General features: G+C 32.5%; 1 protein-coding gene across 3 annotated transcripts in view; it reads right to left on the bottom strand.

Annotated features, from left to right (window-relative positions):
• The window catches only part of LOC128189625 (helicase with zinc finger domain 2-like), a 34,551-nt gene extending 15,490 nt beyond the window's left edge, over positions 1–19,061 (bottom strand). The window contains exons 1-13 of one of the 3 annotated variants that reach the window (XM_052861298.1): positions 18,960–19,061; positions 17,244–18,109; positions 14,844–15,089; positions 14,428–14,748; positions 12,618–12,743; positions 11,234–11,605; positions 10,746–10,889; positions 10,394–10,611; positions 10,244–10,283; positions 8,544–8,641; positions 8,129–8,335; positions 5,590–5,629; positions 5,291–5,430 (exon numbers count right to left, since the gene is read on the bottom strand). In XM_052861298.1, coding sequence (XP_052717258.1) covers positions 5,291–5,430; positions 5,590–5,629; positions 8,129–8,335; positions 8,544–8,641; positions 10,244–10,283; positions 10,394–10,611; positions 10,746–10,889; positions 11,234–11,605; positions 12,618–12,743; positions 14,428–14,748; positions 14,844–15,089; positions 17,244–17,781 — 2,490 coding nt within the window. In that variant the 5' untranslated portion in view covers positions 17,782–18,109; positions 18,960–19,061. The remainder of the gene's footprint in view (positions 1–5,290; positions 5,431–5,589; positions 5,630–8,128; positions 8,336–8,543; positions 8,642–10,243; positions 10,284–10,393; positions 10,612–10,745; positions 10,890–11,233; positions 11,606–12,617; positions 12,744–14,427; positions 14,749–14,843; positions 15,090–17,243; positions 18,110–18,959) is intronic. The other 2 variants (XM_052861299.1, XM_052861297.1) reach the window with 2 other exon arrangements.
• Positions 19,062–20,164: the final 1,103 nt, after the last annotated feature.

Below are 20,164 nucleotides of genomic sequence, written 5' to 3' on the forward strand. Positions count from 1 at the left end.
TGATTTTCACAAATTTGAATCTACACTACTTGAGGATGCTTCCACACAAGTGCCAGCTTTCCTGGCTGATTAGTTTCTGAGAAGAAGATTTTTAAAGATTTACTCTATATACCGGTAATCATATGTTAAACTTCGATCCCCCATTGTGGCCCCAACCTTCCCCCAGGGGTTATTATTTTCACAACTTTGAATCTACACTACCTGAGGATGCTTCCACAAAAGTTTCAGCTTTGCCGGCTGATTAGTTTCTGAGAAGATTTTTAAAGATCTAATCTATATATTCATATGTTAAACTTCGATCCCCCATTGTGGCCCCACCCTACCCCCGGGGGTCATGATTTTCACAACTTTGAATTTACACTACCTGAGGATGCATCCACACAAGTGTCAGCTTTCCTGGCTGATTTGTTTCTGAGAAGCAGATTTTTAAAGATATACTGTATATATTCCTATGTAAAACTTCGATCCCCCATTGTGGCCCCACCCTACCCCAGGGGGTCATGATTTTCATAACTATGAATCTACACTACCTGAGGATGCATCCACACAAGTGTCAGCTTTCCTGGCTGATTAGTTTCTGAGAAGAAGATTTTTAAAGATATACTGTATATATTCCTATGTAAAACTTCGACCCCCCCCCATTGTGGCCCCACCCTCAGGTGAGCTAAAAAGATTAAGTTTACAATACAATAAGTTGTTAAAGTTGGTTTCTGGAAGAACAGACTTTGAACATTTTCTTAATAAATATTGACAAATTTTTTACTTTTTTCATCTTTAGTTTTTAAGATCTGTGTACAAACAGAATTGTGAGCAAATCTTTGTATCTTGCTTATAATTCGAAGCTTAACACTCAAATATGGTTAGTAAATAGAAATTGTAAACAATTAAACACAAGAAACATGCACTATAACAAATAAAGAACACAATTTATTTTTTCGAAATGAATCATATATATATACATGTATATACCTACATATTTCCGTCAGCGATATCAAACTCTATTTAAACTGAATAAACTCGAGAAAATGTCGAGCATCTCAACAAAATCTATTGCATTAATCTACCATTACGCAAAAGAAAATGCCGAATTACCGATAGAAGGAATTGTATTTCAGTACCCCTACATCAGATTTTGCTTAATTTGCGCAGGTAAACAGTTAACTGTTTGATTTACCGAAGTATCTGTTTGAATTGATACGTAAAAATCACGAAATACCTGTAGACGATAGTTTCCAGGTTTACAAGCGTAAATAATGAAAACGAAACGAAAATCCGAACAAGCTAACACCAACACACTTGTTTGATCCTTGTTGGAACAATTAGAAAATTAATTAATAAACAATAAAAACAGAGGGAAATGCACTTTAGTACGTTGTTAATGCATCAGATTTTATCATTTTCGCAGGTAAACATTTACCGAAGTCTATGTTCCAAATACAAGGCGATTGTTTCCCAAGTTAAAAAGCAAAATGAAACGAAAAAATGAAAACAAGCTAAAACCAACATCACAAGTGAAAATGACAACGCGTTGAAATATTTAACCTCAATTTACTTCACAATAATCGGCACCAAGGTTATTTCCATGTTTCATAGATTATATTCGCACGTGAACTGTTGCACAACAAACTGCCAGCTTCAAACAAAGAACCTCGTTTTCGAGATGCGGTAGACTGGCGATGCCTGTCATAAGACCAGTCTATCGCAATGAATTGCCAGTCTACGATATATGGAATAACGAGCCATTCTTTATAAGTATTTTCGCAATTATCTCAAATTTGGAACAGAAATTGCCTATAATTTTTGCAATTTATATTTTCCTTTCCCTAAGGATGATTTATGCTAAATTACGTTAAGATTAACTCGGTAGTTCTTGAGAAGAAGATTTTTAAAAATGCACCCCCCTTTTTCTACAGTTTCAAGGTTTTCTCCGCTTTGAATACAGATCGGACTTTTATTTCTGCAATTTATATTCGCCCTCCCATAAGGATGCTTTGTGCCAAATTTGGTTGAATTTGGATAAGCGGTTTTAGAGAAGAAGTTCAAAATGTAAAAAGTTTACAGACGGACAGACGGACAGACGGACAGACAGACGGACAGACGGACGGACAGACGGACGACGGACAAAATGTGATCAGAATAGCTCACTTGAGCTTTCAGCTCAGGTGAGCTAAAAATCGTTAAATTGTAAATATCTCAAAACAGGAAGTGACGTCATCATTCAAAAAATTCCAACAAGGTTTAGATCAACACCTATCAGATCTGGAAATATAACGTAAATGGGTTGAGCCGTTTCTGAGAAATCGCATGCACAAATTCGGTAAAAAAAAGAATAATAATAGGGAAAAAGAAACCTAAGAAAAACAATAAGGTCTTCCTTTGGAAACGGAAGAACTTTATTACATTTTTAAACAAAAATTCTGATATATTAAAATATTATTTCCAAAATCAAATGGTGACATTTTATATCCATAAACCAATTTTAAAACAAATCCATTCAAAACCATTCAATTGATTAAAACATTGAACGATTATATTTTGTTTTTAAAAGTGATCATAAGCCTTTTCAAGCAAAACGAGCCAAGATTTTAACTATAAAAAATAAAATCCGTAGTATCATTTTCGAAAAAGTTTATCCTAAAAATGTATGATCTGTTGGAGGAACTCTCTTAGCAATTTGAAATAATCGGCCTGGATTGTCATCTGATAAGGACACATGACCATTTGAAATTCATAGAAAGACAACGCAATAGCAAACTGATAGAGGAAAACAAGAGGCCCATGGGCCACATCGCTCACCTGAGGAACAATAGGTATGATAAAATCAGCTTAATGGAGTCATAATACAAACTATCTGGACAATGTACAATAATACATATAGATCATGTATAAATAAAATCCATTTTCCCCCTGGATATTATGTTTATAATCATTAGTCCCTTTTCTAACAGGCTCATTTTATAGTCATATCACATTATAAGTATTGCAGTTCTCAAAAAGATCCTTAATAATTGTTTATATATGGGATATAAACCTACATCAAACTCTGAACCTTCTTGTGAGGCCGAAGAATTGTCCTGGAGCCAAAGTCTTAACAATTATAAAGAATCATCTGGCTGATTAGTTTCTGAGAAGATTTTAAAAGATTTACTCTATATATTCCTATGTAAAACTTTAACACCCCCCCCCAATGTGGCCCCACCCTACCCCCAGGGATCATGATTTTTACCACTTTGAATCTACACTACCTGAGGATACTTCCACACAAGTTTCAGCTTTCCTGGCTGATTAGTTTCTGAGAAGAAGATTTTTAAATATTTACTCTATATATTCCTATGTAAAACTCGACCAACCATTGTGCCTCACCCTACCCCCAGGGATCATGATTTTCACAACTTGAATCTACACTACCTGAGGATGCTTCCACACAAGTTTCAGCTTTTCTAGCTGATTAGTTTCTGGAAAGAAGATTTTTTGAGATTCACTATATATATTCCTATGTAAAACTTCGACCCCCCCCCCATTGTGGCCCACCCACCCCCAGGGATCACGATTTTCACAACTTTGAATCTACACTACCTGAGGATGCTTCCACACAAGTTTCAGCTTTCCTGGCTGATTAGTTTCTGAGGAGAAGATTTTTAAAGATTTACTCTATATATTCCTATGTAAAACTTTGATCCCCATTGTTGCCCCATCCTACCCCCTGGGGTCATGATTTTCACAACTTGGAATCTAAAACTACCTGAGGATGCTTCCACACAAGTTTCAGCTTTCCTAGCTGATTAGTTTCTGAGAAGAGGATTTTTTAAGATTTACTCTATATATTCCTATGTGAAACTTCAACCCCCTATGGTGGCCCCACCCTACCCCCGGGGTTCATGATTTTCACAACTTTGAATGAACACTAACTAAAGATGCTTCCACACAAGTTTCAGATTTAATGGCAGATTAGTCTCTGAGAAGACGATTTTTAAAGATTTACTCTATATATTCCTATGTAAAACTTCGACCCCCATTGTGGCCCCACCCTACCCCCGGGGGTCATGAATTTCTCAACTTGAAATCTACACTACCTAGGGATGCTTCCACACAAGTTTCAGCTTTCCTGGCTGATTAGTTTCTGAGATGAAGATTTTTAAATATTTACTCTATATATTCCTATGTAAAACTCGACCAACCATTGTGCCTCACCCTACCCCCAGGGATCATGATTTTCACAACTTTGAATCTACACTACCTAGGGATACTTCCACACAAGTTTCAGCTTTCCTGGCTGATTAGTCTCTGAGGAGAAGATTTTTAAAGATTTACTCTATATATTACTATGTAAAACTTCGAGCCCCTATTGTGGCCCCACCCTACCCCCGGGGATCATGATTTTCACAACTTTGAATCTACACTACCTGAGGATGCTTCCACACAAGTTTCAGCTTTCCTGGCTGATTAGTTTCTGAGAAGAAGATTTTTAAAGATTTACGCTATATATTCCTATGTAAAACTTCGACCCCCCCCCCATTGTGGCCCCACCCTACCCCCGGGGTTCATGATTTTCACAACTTTGAATCTACACTACCTGAGGATGCTTCCACACAAGTTTCAGCTTTCCTGGCTGATTAGTTTCTGAGAAGAAGATTTTAAAGATTTTCACTCTATATTCCTATGTCAAACTTGGACCCCCATTGTGGCCCCACCCTACCCCCGGGGGTCATGAATTTCACAACTTTGAATCTACTCTACCTGAGGATGCATTCTCACAAGTTTCAGCTTTCCTGGCTTTATGGTTCTTGAGAAGAAGATTTTTGAAAATTTCTCGAAATGTTTCATTAATTTCTAATTATCTCCCCTTGAAAACGGGTGTTGCCCTTAATTTTCACAACTTTGAATCCCATTTGCTTAAGGATGATTTGTGCAAAGTTTGGTTGAAATTTGCCCAGTAGTTCTTGATAAGTTGTGAAAATGTGAAAGGTTTACGGACAGACGGACGGACAGACGGACGACAGACAAAATGTGATCAGAATAGCTCACTTGAGCTTTCAGCTTTCAGCACACATTGATAGAAAGTATAGGGATATATAATCAATTTATCAAGTTATAAAGTCTCTTTATCTTGATAGAGAATATCTATATAAATTCTACGATATTTTACATATAAAATTCAAAAGCACTAGTTTTAAATTTCCCCCAAATAAACACACACTTGCATTAAATTTACATTTTAAATTTACTTTTCAAAAATTCAGCTTAAAAAGCGTTTCCACATTTAAAAATGTTGATAATATTTCTGACGTACTATACTTGTTTTTCTGTCAGAACTGTCTAATTGAATCGCCTCTTCTATTTTCTTCAAGGCCACATCAGTCTTTCCCAGATGCTTCAAGGATTTGGCCCACATATATAAATTGTCTATATCTAGCTCGTGACCTTCTCTATCTGCAAATGGATCAAAAGGAATGTGATGTTGGAATTATAATTATAATATTTTTTATGCTTCTTTTAGTTTGAAGATGAAGCAAGGTTAAGTATGATAAATATCCTTTGGAATTTATAAAAGTATTCGAATTTTGATGGCAGAATTTGTATCGAGCTCACCTAATTGCTTGTAGTTGTCGCATATTTCACTGCATAGATCCTGAAAAGAAATGTTGTAAAGGTTGGTCTTAAAACTTTACAAATCGTATTATCTTGCTCTTGAATCTTTTTTTATTTTGCAGCCTATATTAATCAACTATTTAAGAAAATTAACGTTGAGGTTTTTTATTTATTCGACATGCCATCTGATAAAGTATTTTTTCACTAATCCTTTTTAAAATATTAATGTATGAACCTCTATTTTAAATCTCTTGAATTCTATTGACAAATCAGTTTTGATGCAATAATTTTGATCGTAAATTACGCGGGTACGATAAGGCAACTCTCAGCGATCGATTGAGTAAAAATTCCTCTGATCGATAAGACGTCACAATAAGCAGCATGATATCATATTTTTATTCAGAAACATGTCAATTTTAAGGATGACGTTTACTCAGAATGGAAAAAAAATCCACTGATGATACTGAAAAGCCATCTATTGTATGTTATAGACCTTTGATTGTAGTGTTATTTTTCTTTTTCAAAAAATTAGGTCAATGACCTGCTTTTTGAGTTAGTGGCCATTGAATTTATTTTGAAAAATCAACAAAAATTCCATAAAATTTTACACTTTAATTGAGATTTTCTAAATTGTGTAAATATTACAAATAATTAAACACTGTAAAAAATGAAATACAGTTTATGAATGGTAGTGGTACTAAAAAGGTACAAAGCATTTAAATTTCAGCAATAATTTTTTAAAATATCCCAGTCCGAATTTCCTCTGTCAGATTTCAAATCCCTACCCATTTTTTATCCAATTTTACAAAAAATTAAATGCTGATAATACAAAAACATTTATAGTATTAAACTACTTATATAGACCTTATTATGTTGGAATAAAATTTATAACAGGTCAATGATTAAAATTTTGAGATATTGTGTCTTTCATCGTTTTTTAGCAGTTTCTAGTGTTTTTTTACCCCTGTAGTTTTTGGGAGTTGATTTTAATCAACTCTCCTATGCAGTTACTCTAGCAAACCGAAAGTGAAACAGTGTTTGGACCTAAGCACAAATCATCACCGCGCTGTACAAGACTTAGTTCTCGGAAATAATCGATAAATTCGCTGTAATGAATTTTGAAGCATTGCTTTTCAAGGAAACTTATTTGTTGATACCTTGAAAATAGTCAAATCTTAAAAGGTAGAAAACCATTTACATATTTTTGTAGTGGTATGTATTCATACGCTAGAGTTTACTATAGTATCGTTCAACCAGACGATCGGTGGTTTCAGTAAATCTTCGACAAGCAGAGCATTTCTCTTGCTTGTCGGAGATTAACGGAGACAGCCGAGCGTCTGGTTGACCGAAACTAGAGTTCAATATTGCTTGGATCCATACAATTTTTAAAGAAATATTTCGATTACTGATACTTACGTTGATGGAATTAATATAGTATCTTTAAATATAACACGACATGATTCATATCGGGTTTTCTCGAAATTCTTTTCGGAAGAGTCCGATTATTCATATTATAAAAAATGTGCGTAAATCAAATACATATAAGAAAACACTTGCCATGCAAAACAACATTATCGTTGATTCTAAAATATATAATAATCGATAAAATCAACTCCTGTCAGTACTTCAGTACTTTGATTATTAAAAATCATCAAAAAGTAATGGAAGCAATGACTTGGAACAGACTATAACAGTGATACTAATAAATATAAAATAATTATCCATCGAATTATTTTATCATACATACAAATGAATTTCGGGGTAGTGTTACACTTTTTGATTTTTGTTAAGGTAAGAAAGTGATCTATTTTTAACTGTCACGTGATACCATGGTACAGCAGCTTCAAAGATCGAGTATGTTCCGAAGTAGAAAATTAATATCTTGGTGAACAAAATTCACTTATTATTAATATTCAGTACTGTTTTCATAAAAATAAACAGTTTTTTTTAAATTGATCATAATTTTGACGGTCATTAAACTCGGAGTTGCCATAACCTACCCGCGTACGAAAGAAACAAAGCTCCTGTAACTTTTATTCAAAATATTGACTAGAGTACTAGTGGTTTTGATAAATGAATGTAAAGTTGAATACATGATTAATGAATTTGTAAAATTTTGAGAGTATTACTTAGACACAATCGAGCAAAGGCTTTTCTAATTGTATGGCATTTAAAAAGATGCAGGTGAAAATGGGAAAAAGTTTATTAAATAATTATAACTCTCTCTTTGCAATTATTTTAAATGTGTTTGACTCGTTCAATAGAAAAAAAATAGAGGAAAGCTAGATTATTATTAGTTCCAATTTCTGTTCAGAATGGTCATGTTTATTAAATCCATTGAAGGGCCGAAAAAAAAAACCTCTGACCCATAATTTTTGTTTTGATGATTTTCCTGTGTGTTGATATCAAAAATACATTTTACAAAAAATAAACATTGATAACTGCAGGACCCAACTCATTTGCGTACGTTTTTGAAAGTGAATCATTTTTAACTATGCATTAACTATTTTATTTGTCCAAATTTAAAAGACCGACTTACTTTTTCATATAAAAGTTTGCTACGATAATATTCCACTATCTTTACTCTATTCCAAATATTTGCCTTGTCCCCTGGAAATACATGTTCAAGTTCCCTATAAGACAATAACAGCTCGAAGAAAATTCCATAAGCTATGTTTTTGTATTCATCAATATCCGTGTAACCAACGACCATGTCTTCGATTTCCTTGAATAAAATCCTGATATCCTGTTTGATGAAACATATTATTTTTAATAAAACATTTTCAAATATATTTTTTAAACATTTGAAAAGTTTAAGTTAAAAAAATAATCTACGATTAGGTGTTTTACTAAAGAACTTTTTAAAAATCTAGAAAGATGTAAACACGATGGAGTTATGCAGAACAACATTTCATTCAGACGATTCTTTGAATATGAAAACAATAGTTTTTTACCTGTATTTCATATGGACCATTAATTACACACATCCAGTAGGTCATAGAGCTTATCAATGAGAACAAATCGTTCCGGTATTCATTTTCAAGTAAACGAACTATATAAAAAAAGTATAAAAACACAAATCCATGTATATCAATACGAAAAAAATATTAAGAAATGTTAATCATTTTTAAAAGTGGTTTAAAAATGGTTAACATTTCCAACTTTATGGCATCTCTTAAATATTCATCGGTTAAGAAATTAACTACAAACCATGGATGGACGTTGTTTTTTTTTTATCAATAAATGGTAATGACTTTGCAAAAAAACTTATTGATTTTGGTGATTATTTCCTATCAGGCATGGTTGTTTAAAGAAATTATACTATTTGGCAAGATACTTTTAAATTCTTGGCTCTGCTAAGCTAAGAAAATGATCAAAAGCTCATTAAATACAAAAACATTTTTCAATATTCTTGTGTGGTACAAGTCTAATATAAAAATTGCATGTACATATGTATTTATCAAAGATTGATGTATGAAAGGGGTTAAAATCTTTGGAATTTTTTTTAATGAAAATGGAAACAAATTATCAAGAATAGAATATACTGAAAGATTCCATTTCCATGTTTACCTCCAATGGTATATAATAGTGTAATATGTGCAATATCAAAATACTTGACATATTTGTCTATTGATAAGTCTTCTTTGAAGAGAGACTGCCCTTCATATATGCCATTCTATTATGAGTCTATTTTTTTTTTAAAGAAAAAGTAACAAAGCATATATATAAATATATGGTTAACCACAAATGATTGTGTACCTACGGCTATCAACAAATTGATTGCTGAGCTATGATAAGAGAAGAGTTCTTCCTGTTAAATATTATCTTAAGAAAATAAGAATTACTTCATCTGACTGCTGTACTTTTTTGGTAATGATATGCCTGAAACTATACAACATGTTTTGCAACATGCAAGAAAATAGAACCTCTATGGAATGCACTTAGTATACTTTTATATGAGAAATGCTACAAAAAAGTTAGTTTTGATGTCTGTAAGGTATTATTTGGTGTTTATCCCCTTGATTGGGAGAACAGAATTCTAAACTTTGTAATCCTATATACAAAACAATATATATTTTTATGTTTAAAACAAAATAAGACACCAAATTTATGACGGCTTTTACATTATGTAAATCAAAGGTACAAAATTGAAAATTATATTCATAAATCAGAAATTGAAGAGTTTGATGAAAAAGCATGGTCTCCATGGAATGATTTTATAAATCATTTGGCAGTTTAGATGTGACTTGTGCACAATAATACATCACTTTAATATTTCTTATGTTTGTTTGTTTTCGTTATTTTTTTAGGGGGGGGGCTGTTTTTTTGTTTGTTTTTTGTTTTGTTTTTTGTTGTTTTTTTTTGGTCGTTGTTGTTTTTTCATGGATTGTAATTTTGAGGCATTCTGTTTCATAACTATCACAAGCAACTACCCTACTCTTTATTTATATTACAATATGGGATGAAAATGTGAATATGTGAGAAGTAAGAGAGCGAATATATCATAAAAATATTTATATATTCAATCTTTGTTTACAATTAAAAAATACGAAAAAATGTTATGTGGAGCTATATATCAAAACTATGACATCGATAATAATTATGATGACAACAAAGGCAATTATGACGATGGTTATAGAATGTAGTATCTTACCTTTGCAAAAACACTTCAACGCATAAAAATTATCAGCACACTGAAAATATTTCAAATATAAAACAATTGAAATCTTGACATCATAGTATGTGACAAGCCTTAATTGATTATATTTTGCGTAACAACTGAGAGAGAGAGAGAGAGAGAGACCTCTTTAAATATATCCTCCAATTCATGAAAAGCGTCAAGGTTATCATTAGTCAGATTGCAAAAGACACTTCGTGCAAGCGCCTTAGCTTCCAATAAATTTCCGGACTGCAGATTACTTCTTGCGAGTTCAATGGTATGCCTGATGCTCTCTTCAGGTGTTGGCCTTTCGTATTCTTCTGTTATATCTATTGCAGGATCACTGTCACTATTATTTCGACCTATTCATTTTTTTAAGGATTTAATATTAGTTATTATTTTTACACATTTTCCATATTGATTGTTTTAATATAAAGGGTTTCTGTCTAAATAACGATAATATTACAAATGTATCAAGCAAGAAAGTTTTAATCACCATTGTCATATTTCAGAACTGCTTTGATTTTAAGTTGTTCTTTCGTGTTCTTTTCACCTAACAATGCTTGGACAAGCTCTGGGAATCTGTTGTTCTCTATGGCCTCTGTAACCTTCGATCCAGGACTCAAGTAGAATACGATGCCTAAACGAGAGAGATAAAAATACATAGATACACGTATGTTATTAAATCCTATTAATTTATTTCACTTACATCCCTAAAACTTGTCAATACTTCAACTACATGTATGTCGACCTTTTAAAAAAGTAAACGCAACTCACTATTTTATGACAGCGAGTTGATTTCAATTTTTAACTTATTTTTCCTATGTGTACACAAATTAACATTTATTTATTTCGAAACATAACATTGTATTAACCAAAACCTGCCATGTGTCGTCTTCTTGATACCAAATCTAATTGCAGATTTGACTTGTAGGATGAAGAAAACGGAACATATATAAAATCAAGTTAATTCATTTGACAAACCTTTTTCAGATTTGTCAAAGTCTTCGTCCAATGATGTATTAATTAATACGCCAGTTCTTAAAAATAGAACTTTTGACAAGATTTCGGCCACACTCTGTAGCTGGAATATTTTTCTCAATAGAACCATTACTAGCCCCTTTTTCTCAAGAAGGCGACCATATGTAAAACATCCTGCAGTCTTTAGAATGACATGTGTTGTTGATTTTCGCCGTTGTATGTCTACAATTTGTAGCTGACAATCTGTTGCCAGTGATACATTCATTGATTTCAAAAAGTCCTCATGGTCGATGAGAGTTTTTTGAATGTCTGTAAAGTCGAGGTTTTTCGGATCAACAATCTCTCCTTTAATCTGCATGCGAATATTTTCATCAACTGGAATTAAATCAAAGGGGTAAAGTCAATTACTCTAGTAGCAATGTTGTAAAGTTTAACCGTGTATACATAAAGTTATCATTCTCATTTCTTACAATCAGATTTGTTCAAAAGTTAACAATTGGTGTTCTCTGTCCTTTACTGAATTAAATAATTGTCTCCAAATAACCGAAGTAAACGTTTTCAGTACAATACTTTTCAGATATCAAAAACAACATAATAGTAAACAGTTTATTTCTATTTCTATATTTCAGAGACAAAAAACATACACAAGTTGAGGACAAAGTACAATGCTAGTCTTTTATGGCCCTAAAAAGACGCTTTATTTTTTGCAATTCAATGAATACATTAAAAATGTCTAAAAAGATACGAGAATTGGTACAATAGATAATCCCTTGTTTTTACCTTTAAAAAGTTACTATTTTAGAAAGAAACTTCTGCGAAAAAATATGCATGCTTTGAAGCCAAAAAGGTTGAAATTTTTGTAAACGTCGTTTTGCATGAGTAACTTTATAATAAAATGAATCCTGATTGGATTCCTGAAAGGAAGATTCAAAAGTACTTGACTTTTAAAAATTAACATAAAGGAGAAAATTTACTCGTATTAACATCTGGAGATGGTCCGTTTCAACAACAAGATGGTAGAACTAACATTTTTGGATATTAACAAAAATAATAAATATGTATAATTAAATAGTAATATTTAATAATATAATAATAATTAGAAGAAAAAGTCTTTTTATAAAGAGGACCCTTTATAATCTGCTTTGAAATAAAAAATGCAATTCTTTACATGATCGTATAGTAAATGTATCATTTTATTGATATTGCTCTTATTGAGTCTGTTATTGTATCTATATTGTAAATTTTTGTTTCAGTTTTAACAAACACATAAAAAAGACGCCCTAATATAATTCAATAGGTCTATCTGTTTTTGCATGCATCATTGACACAAAGATGCCCCAAGTACACTTGAAGTGATATGGATTTCAATGAAAAATAAAATACTTACCATCTGTTTGAAAACTGTCTTCTATCAACTTCTTCAGAGAATCTGACACAAACACATCCACGTCTACGATTGTCTTATTCAACTTCAATGTCACATGACTAAACAGAGAGAAGTTTAGCCTCAAATCTGTAATTGAAAATCTGAGTGAACTTGCTTTGGACTCATATAAAATGAAGGATTTTCCACTGATACTTTACCGTCGTAGTTTTATTCATTTGCTATAAGAATGCTACATCAACACATGTGATAATGTTTGAAATATTCATAGTTGGTCCCAGCCAGTCATGAAAAATTCTAATGCCATGGAATATCATAAAAAAACCTACTGTCAACCTAAAGTTTGAACAAAGAATAGCTGTGTTAAGTAAGAAAAAGAAATCTTGGACTTAATATAGAACGTTTTATGATTAAATATAACTAATATGACGTTTAAAGTGATGCTTTTTCATGAATGAAATGGTGTACTTAGTGTTTTTACTAAACTGAAATGAATACCCGGTATCTAAAAGGAAAACTGAGTGGTTTCGCCCTTTTTGTCCATGGTCTTTTGCAAACAGTGTTTTTTTCATCATGCTTTCAATGCTTTTTTTGGTATTTATGAAACCGCATGTGAACAATATATCTTTTTGAAAATAGATTTTGCACAAACAACGATGCATATATATCATGCCAATGCCAAGGTGGCATTTCTTCACTTGTCTATAAGGTGCAGTTTAAAAATCACATATACGTACCATACCTGATAGATTACTGCCTATACAATAATTCAACCAATTTTGTTTTTAATGGATATCGCCTGATAGTCGAGATATTAATTTTTACAAATTGGAATACATAGTAAAATGATAATTCCTATGAATGGATATGACAAAACTTTCTAAAAGGTATTAAAATCCTGTCGTAAAATTAGATTTTCTATTGAATATTACTACTCGTCAGAATTGATTTTCTGAAGTAAAACCGGTGTTATTATATCCAATAGAAAATGAAATTCATGTAGGAATTTTTGAAAATCATACATGATTTTTTTTTAATGTCTTGTAGGGCATTAGGACATTTCATTTTCCTATATGATTTTCAGTTTTAAAGGTAAATATCTCACCTTTGAGGTGAGATGCATTAACTATAAAAGTGATTTTATACCATATAAGCCGTAATTAATCTTGTGGCATACTAGTATATGATTTTTTTAAATAAATTGCAATACAGACGGGCGCAAAAATGCTTTGTTGTTGTTTGTGTGTAGTTTTGTAAACGTTTTTAGTATTTGAGAAGAGTTTGTGTAAAAATTTATATAATAGTTTGAAAAAATTCAATTTGAACCTTTGGATTTAGTTTCAAATTTTTGAGATTGAGACAAATCACGTCTATCGCTAGTAACATAATCTTCCAAACTTTTAACACACTTATAGTATTATTAAAACCATATCTCGAATTTTATCTAATTAAAATGCCCCCGGATATCTTATCAGTGAAGTGGTTGTTCGTGTAACTAAATTTGCCAATGTACGCTCACGATGTATATGATAAAAAATAAAATGTTCCGACATATACAGCTTTTGAAGCTTTATTATCTGAAAGATCAACCAAATTCAACTCTAGAATGAAAGTGACAGTTCATTAAAAACAATTGAAGTTATTGTCAGTGCAGCTGCGGCATTTTGGCCAAGAGATATATTTTGATAAAAAAAGGTTTAAAAAATTAACAAATAAGGCAATTTGATCAAAAAGAACTGTAATTTTAATTGAATTTGGATTTTTTTTTCTAATATAGCCGTCCACGTACGTGAGGCCATTGATAACCACATACCCGTTGTGTCTACATAGTCCCCAGGTTGATAATAATATCCATATATCTTCAGTTCATCCACGTTGTTGTCACTTAAGACTTGAAATGCGTTGCAACGCCTCATAAGACATTCTACCAAGCGCTCCATGCTCAGTGGTATATCAACGTTTGGCCCCTTGATTCTTACGTCAACAATGAGACAAGCGCTTTGAGTAGATACCACCTGTATTGAGTTTTCTCGTAAAAACTCGTCCTCGTTTAGCTCTTTTATTGATAGTTGTTCAATCCTGCCCGCAATTTCTTTAAATCTTGGGTCTGAACTGTGCAATGTTAGCCTCAATTCTATTTTTTAAAAAAAATCTGTCTATAGGTACTACTTACAGAAATTTGGCATAATAGATGCATTATCATTAAACCAAATTGAAATACACACATACCTCCTTTCCCTTCTATACTTAGGATCTTTGTGCTTCTAGTTTGGTCATCCAATTCAATAATTATTTTATTGGTTTCTCCTACTTGGGTGCAGACGAAAGATTTAGGGGCTCGTTGAATTTTATTCCGGGAGGAGAATTTGTTTTCTTGTCCCATCTGATTGCAGACAATCGTCTCGGCTTCATTTTCTGAGGAAATGTGCTTTATTGAGTTGTTCGAGCCAATCTGGTTGTTGACAGTTATTCTACCTGAAATACATTGTTTTAAATCTTATCAAAACAGTATACATTGATAATTAATAATTATTTTCCAGTGGGTATATTTATATAATTGATATCATTCATAAACCGCTAAATCATTAGTTGTTAAAAAAATTCAACATACTTTTAGGAGGCATCCGGGCCTTTGTGGTCACCCGAGTACCGTAGCCCTTAGACTGACCTACCAGAAGGTCTCATTTTTGCATTTTAAGCTTCATTATGAAGTCTTAACTCTAAATCCCTATCCAAATTTGATGTTTGAGAAACATTTATTCAAAAAGTGGGAAGGGCAATAGTTAGAATAATTTCAGATTATTCTGTGCCTCGTTTTAAATCAACTGTGTTAAAATTATACGATTTCTTATAAAGAAGCAATCAAAATGGTTTTGATTTCACGCTGCAATGATACGTTTTTTAAAACTAATGAGAGTATTAACGATGGGTTTAATTTCGCGGAAAAATTATAAATCGCGAACTTGGTGAAATTTAAACAATCGTGATTCTTTTCCAATCTACAGTAAACCCTATCTCCAGATTCCAAAATTTTTAAAACATTTGGTAAAAAGAGACATGCAGGCCTTTAATGGTCATTCTTTTATAATAATCATAATATTCATAATTATGTTTTTTACATTGGACACAACATGCATACACTTTGTTCCTATAAGCAAAAAGTAATTGTTTTGTTTTGAATTGTTTTTCGGGCTACCCGAGTGACTCAGGTGACTTAAACAAATTACATGTTCACTACTGTGGAATCATTTCTATTTGTTAGGGTCATGTCTGTGGGGAGCCAAAATTTCCTGGTTTATGGAGACATAATTTCGTTGGTAGTGTAATCGGGATAATTTTGATAAATATTAAACAAATGATGTGTATTTGTTCGTTGGAATTTAAATTCGTGGACAAGGGTTAACAACGAAAGCCACAAACATTGATCCCCTTAAATAATGATGATTCTACAGTATACGGACAAATTTGTTATTCCGTCTTCCAAATAAAAAGCCATAACCTTTACCCCTGGGCAGTGAATCACCATAAAAGAGGGGTTGATGGTCGTATCCATTTTCTAAGCTACCGGTATATTTATCTCCACTATATATACAAAATAACAATGAATTTAGTTTGTATTCTACGACTGTAAAAGTGCGAGAAAAAAATTATAAAGTTCAATACATTTTTATTATGTGGCCGTGTGGCCCTATCCAAGGTTCCTGAAACCCTGACCCGTTGGTCATGAATTTTATAATTTAGGTACAGTGTTTCAGGAATATCATAAGCATGCATTCAGTTGATTTCCCCTGCTATGAATGAAGAGAAGAAGATTTTTTTAAGATTAAATACATTTTCACTATATTGCAATATAAGCCCCGCCCAAGGGCCTGAACCCCAGACACAAGGGCCATGAATTTCTCAATTTGGGTAAAAGCTAGGCTTCATGAACATTAGATTCATGCATTCAGTTTATCTCCTCCTGCTGTGGATAGAGAGAAGATTTTCTAATATTTAATACATTTGCACTATATGTCCATATTGGTCCCGTCTTAGAGCTTGAACCCCTGACCCAGGGATCATGGATTTGATAATTTTGGTAAAGTGCTTCATGGACATCTTAATTCTGCTTTTTTCCAACATGTGTTGGAGTAGAGAAGATTTTTGAAAATTTGGCCCTTTATTGCTTATTCCGGCCCGCCAATAACAAAACAAACAAAAATGGTAATAATTGGTCATATAGTTTTCAAGAAGAAGTTAAAAATGTAAAATTGTTAAGGGACGACGCACGATAGACGACGCACAAAGATGGACAAAGACTAATTGCAATAGGTCACAGATACGAAACCCAGTTGACCTAAAAATGACAATTTGAAGTCTTTTGTCTTAGATTAATAGTTTTTGTGTTTTTGATTATCAGTTATATTAATTAAGTAAAGGGGTTTTAAATTTTCAACTGTAAAGAAAAGTGTAGATAGACAAAGTTTGTTACTAGTGTCCTTTCGGATATATTTCATTTGATGAAATAAAATATACAACATGAGTAGTAGTCAAGTTGTATATCTCATTTGATTAAATGAAATATATCGGAAAGAACACTAGTAATCATCAGTCATATAAAGAAAAGGGATATATAGCTACGTTACTTACCACTGGTCTCCTTTTCTATTTTCTTTAGAAATCGTTTTCCAATTGTTGAAAAAGTATTACTCAAACGGCAAGCCACATCGTACAAAATATTCCATATCATTTCATTGTCGTTGTTAGTAATTTCTTCCTCTTCATTGTTTGCAATGTATTGGCACCAAATTTGCATAATTTGTAAAATATCATCGCCTGAGTTTTTGGGATTTGATATGAAGTTTTTCTCCATCGTTTGCCACCCACATAGAGGGTGGCCACAAAATTCATCACAGACACCAGTTTGAAATATGATACAAAGCAATTCAAAACTAAACCTTTTGAAACTTGCATCGTCTCTTTTTATAAGTTTTTCATTTTTGTCTGAAATAATTCCATTTAGATTTTCAGTGGCATATGCTTCTCTTGGAATTTTTTCTGAAAGGTTTGCACAATTTGAAAAATAGCTGTCTAAAACATTTCTCAAAAACTTCGTGCAGTCATTTTCAAAAAATGTTCGGAGTTGAAAAAAATTGCTTCTGTCTTCGTCATCAGATTCTGAGCTCATTTTGTTTCAACGCATTGTTATCACTATAAATAAATGGAAACGAAAAGAATTGGTAAATTGACTAAATTTAATCTTGCTATGAATTTGCTCCTCTAACCGCAACATTCGCCATATGTAGCATGTATTACTTTAGATTCATAATTTGAGGTCAATTTATCAACACAGGAATATCTTTAAACATCCAAACATGTAATGTTTTAATAATCATATTTTCTGAAGCCGAGGGTTCTATTCAATGCTGTTCATTAAACAGTTTCTTGATGGCTTTCAGTTCTTGGTTTTGTTGCTCTTGATAGTTTGAATAAATGATTCCCTGTAATTCTCAGTCCTGCGAAGAAAGAATCAATCTGAATCATGAATACATATGACATATTTTGTTATGCTTTTTAATGGACCTATTTAAATCTAAATCTTAGCGAATTTAATAGAAAATTATGTTCATGATATGAAGGAGATTTTCATTTTTACCGTTAAGAGACAAATTTATCCAAATGTTAGCTGCAGAACAGTATCAGAACTTTGGGAAAATCCATTCTGCATGCAATAAACCCGAGTTAATTTACGGCGCACAAAGTTTGTACTTGTTTTGGACATACCGGTATCTATCTTATTTCCTTACATTTGTGCGAGTATGAATGAAAACTAAAAATGTTTAACGCCTCTTAATGTTATTTTGTTTGTACATGACATCTAAGAGATTCAAACTGAAAAAAAGGGAAACTAAGCTAGGGACAATAAATCAGTTTAATTTTCCTCAATGCTTTATGAAAATGATCAATAGATAATTGTTTAAAATATGTCTCGTTTATGCATGAGTTTTTACATCAAGGACTAGAATCAATATTTCAAATCTTGGGATCTGAGGTCCTTATGGTTATATTACAGGTGATCAAAATTTAGTCTTGTGTCAGGAAATATATTTGTTGATTTATTTCCTTAGAGAAAATAGCTTTTTTTTTATCAATTTATTTATTTTTGTTATCATCTGTCAAGTATTATAATAAATAGCAAGTCTATTATTCAATACAATTACATGTATTTTTACACTACACTATGAACATAACTGGTATAATACTGTTCGTCATTCTTATAGTAAGGAATTTTGAAAAAAGGAAAGATAGAATTCATTTGAAATTGGTGACACGAAACGTCTTTACAAATGAAAAAATGTTAATTACCGGATTCAGCAGCATTAGTCATCAGTGTCTGCCTTATAATCTTATCAAATTACATAATTTCAGGTTATATCCAAAACACTGTCCGCCATGTTTGTGTGCGTGGCGCGCGCACTCTCACGTGAAAACAATTCTGTATGGTAGCCTGCAACGCACACATTAGATTTTGCGTTATCAATTTTTGAATTATCATTTGTGATTTTATCTTTCTACCAGTAGCGTTCAAAGTATGGAGATGCATTTGGAGCTCAACATCCAGACATCAATATGTTTTACATAACAGTGCGACCGTTGGGGCGAACGCAGCAGGAACTACACATACCCATAGACTTGCACGCCCCACCCCAAAACAGTACTTTACTTTTGGAGAGAATTTGATCAGTCAGATCTGTAAACGATTAATTGCTCTTCGAGATACCTTTGATTTCCTCACCCGTTTCATAAAATGTTTTTTAATTTGCTCATTTGTATGTATACGTTGAAGACATGTGCCTCCCCCTTTATTTTTGTAAGTGTGTATAATAATCCTACTCTCAGTTAAAGTTATACCAAATGCAATCTTCTACGAAGATTTTTTAAGTGTTTAATTTTAATTTCTCTTTTTTTCTTTTTCGATATACATGAATGTAGCTGTAATTCTACAAAAAAATTAGATTTTTTTATTCTCCATATTTTGATAAACCTGACGGTGAAGAGTGGAACTAGCATGATTGTATATCATCCCCTTATCTAAGCCATAAAAGAAATAAATAAAATAATCGACCAATTGCAAGAGATCGCAGTTTATACTGAAAAAAAAAAGCGAGTAACTATTCATTACACGTAACACCCAGTTCAGATGTTTGACCCACCTCTACATTTATCGCGGGAAATCTAGTGCGAGTTTACTATGACGTCACACGTAAATTAAGGAATGGAGTCTCTCTTGGTTTTCACCAAAGCCAGTGCTACCTTACCTTAATAATTCCCCATTTGAACCTCAAAGAAGCATTGGTTCATTCTTTATCCAACTGTGCTGTATTACACTAGCATATAGCCCATTCATACCGATACATCCAATAGTGCCATAACACAATAGCCTTATCAAACACTCCCTATTATTCGTGGACCAGTACACCCCTGCAAATGTATTCGGAATGTTTTCTTTATCGTTGCTAAGAATGTAATAAATCCAGAGGTGCTCGAATGAAAGTTCTCGAGACGTCCCC

This window comes from Crassostrea angulata, chromosome 6 (assembly GCF_025612915.1).
Source record: "Crassostrea angulata isolate pt1a10 chromosome 6, ASM2561291v2, whole genome shotgun sequence".
Lineage (NCBI taxonomy): Eukaryota > Metazoa > Mollusca > Bivalvia > Ostreida > Ostreidae > Magallana > Magallana angulata.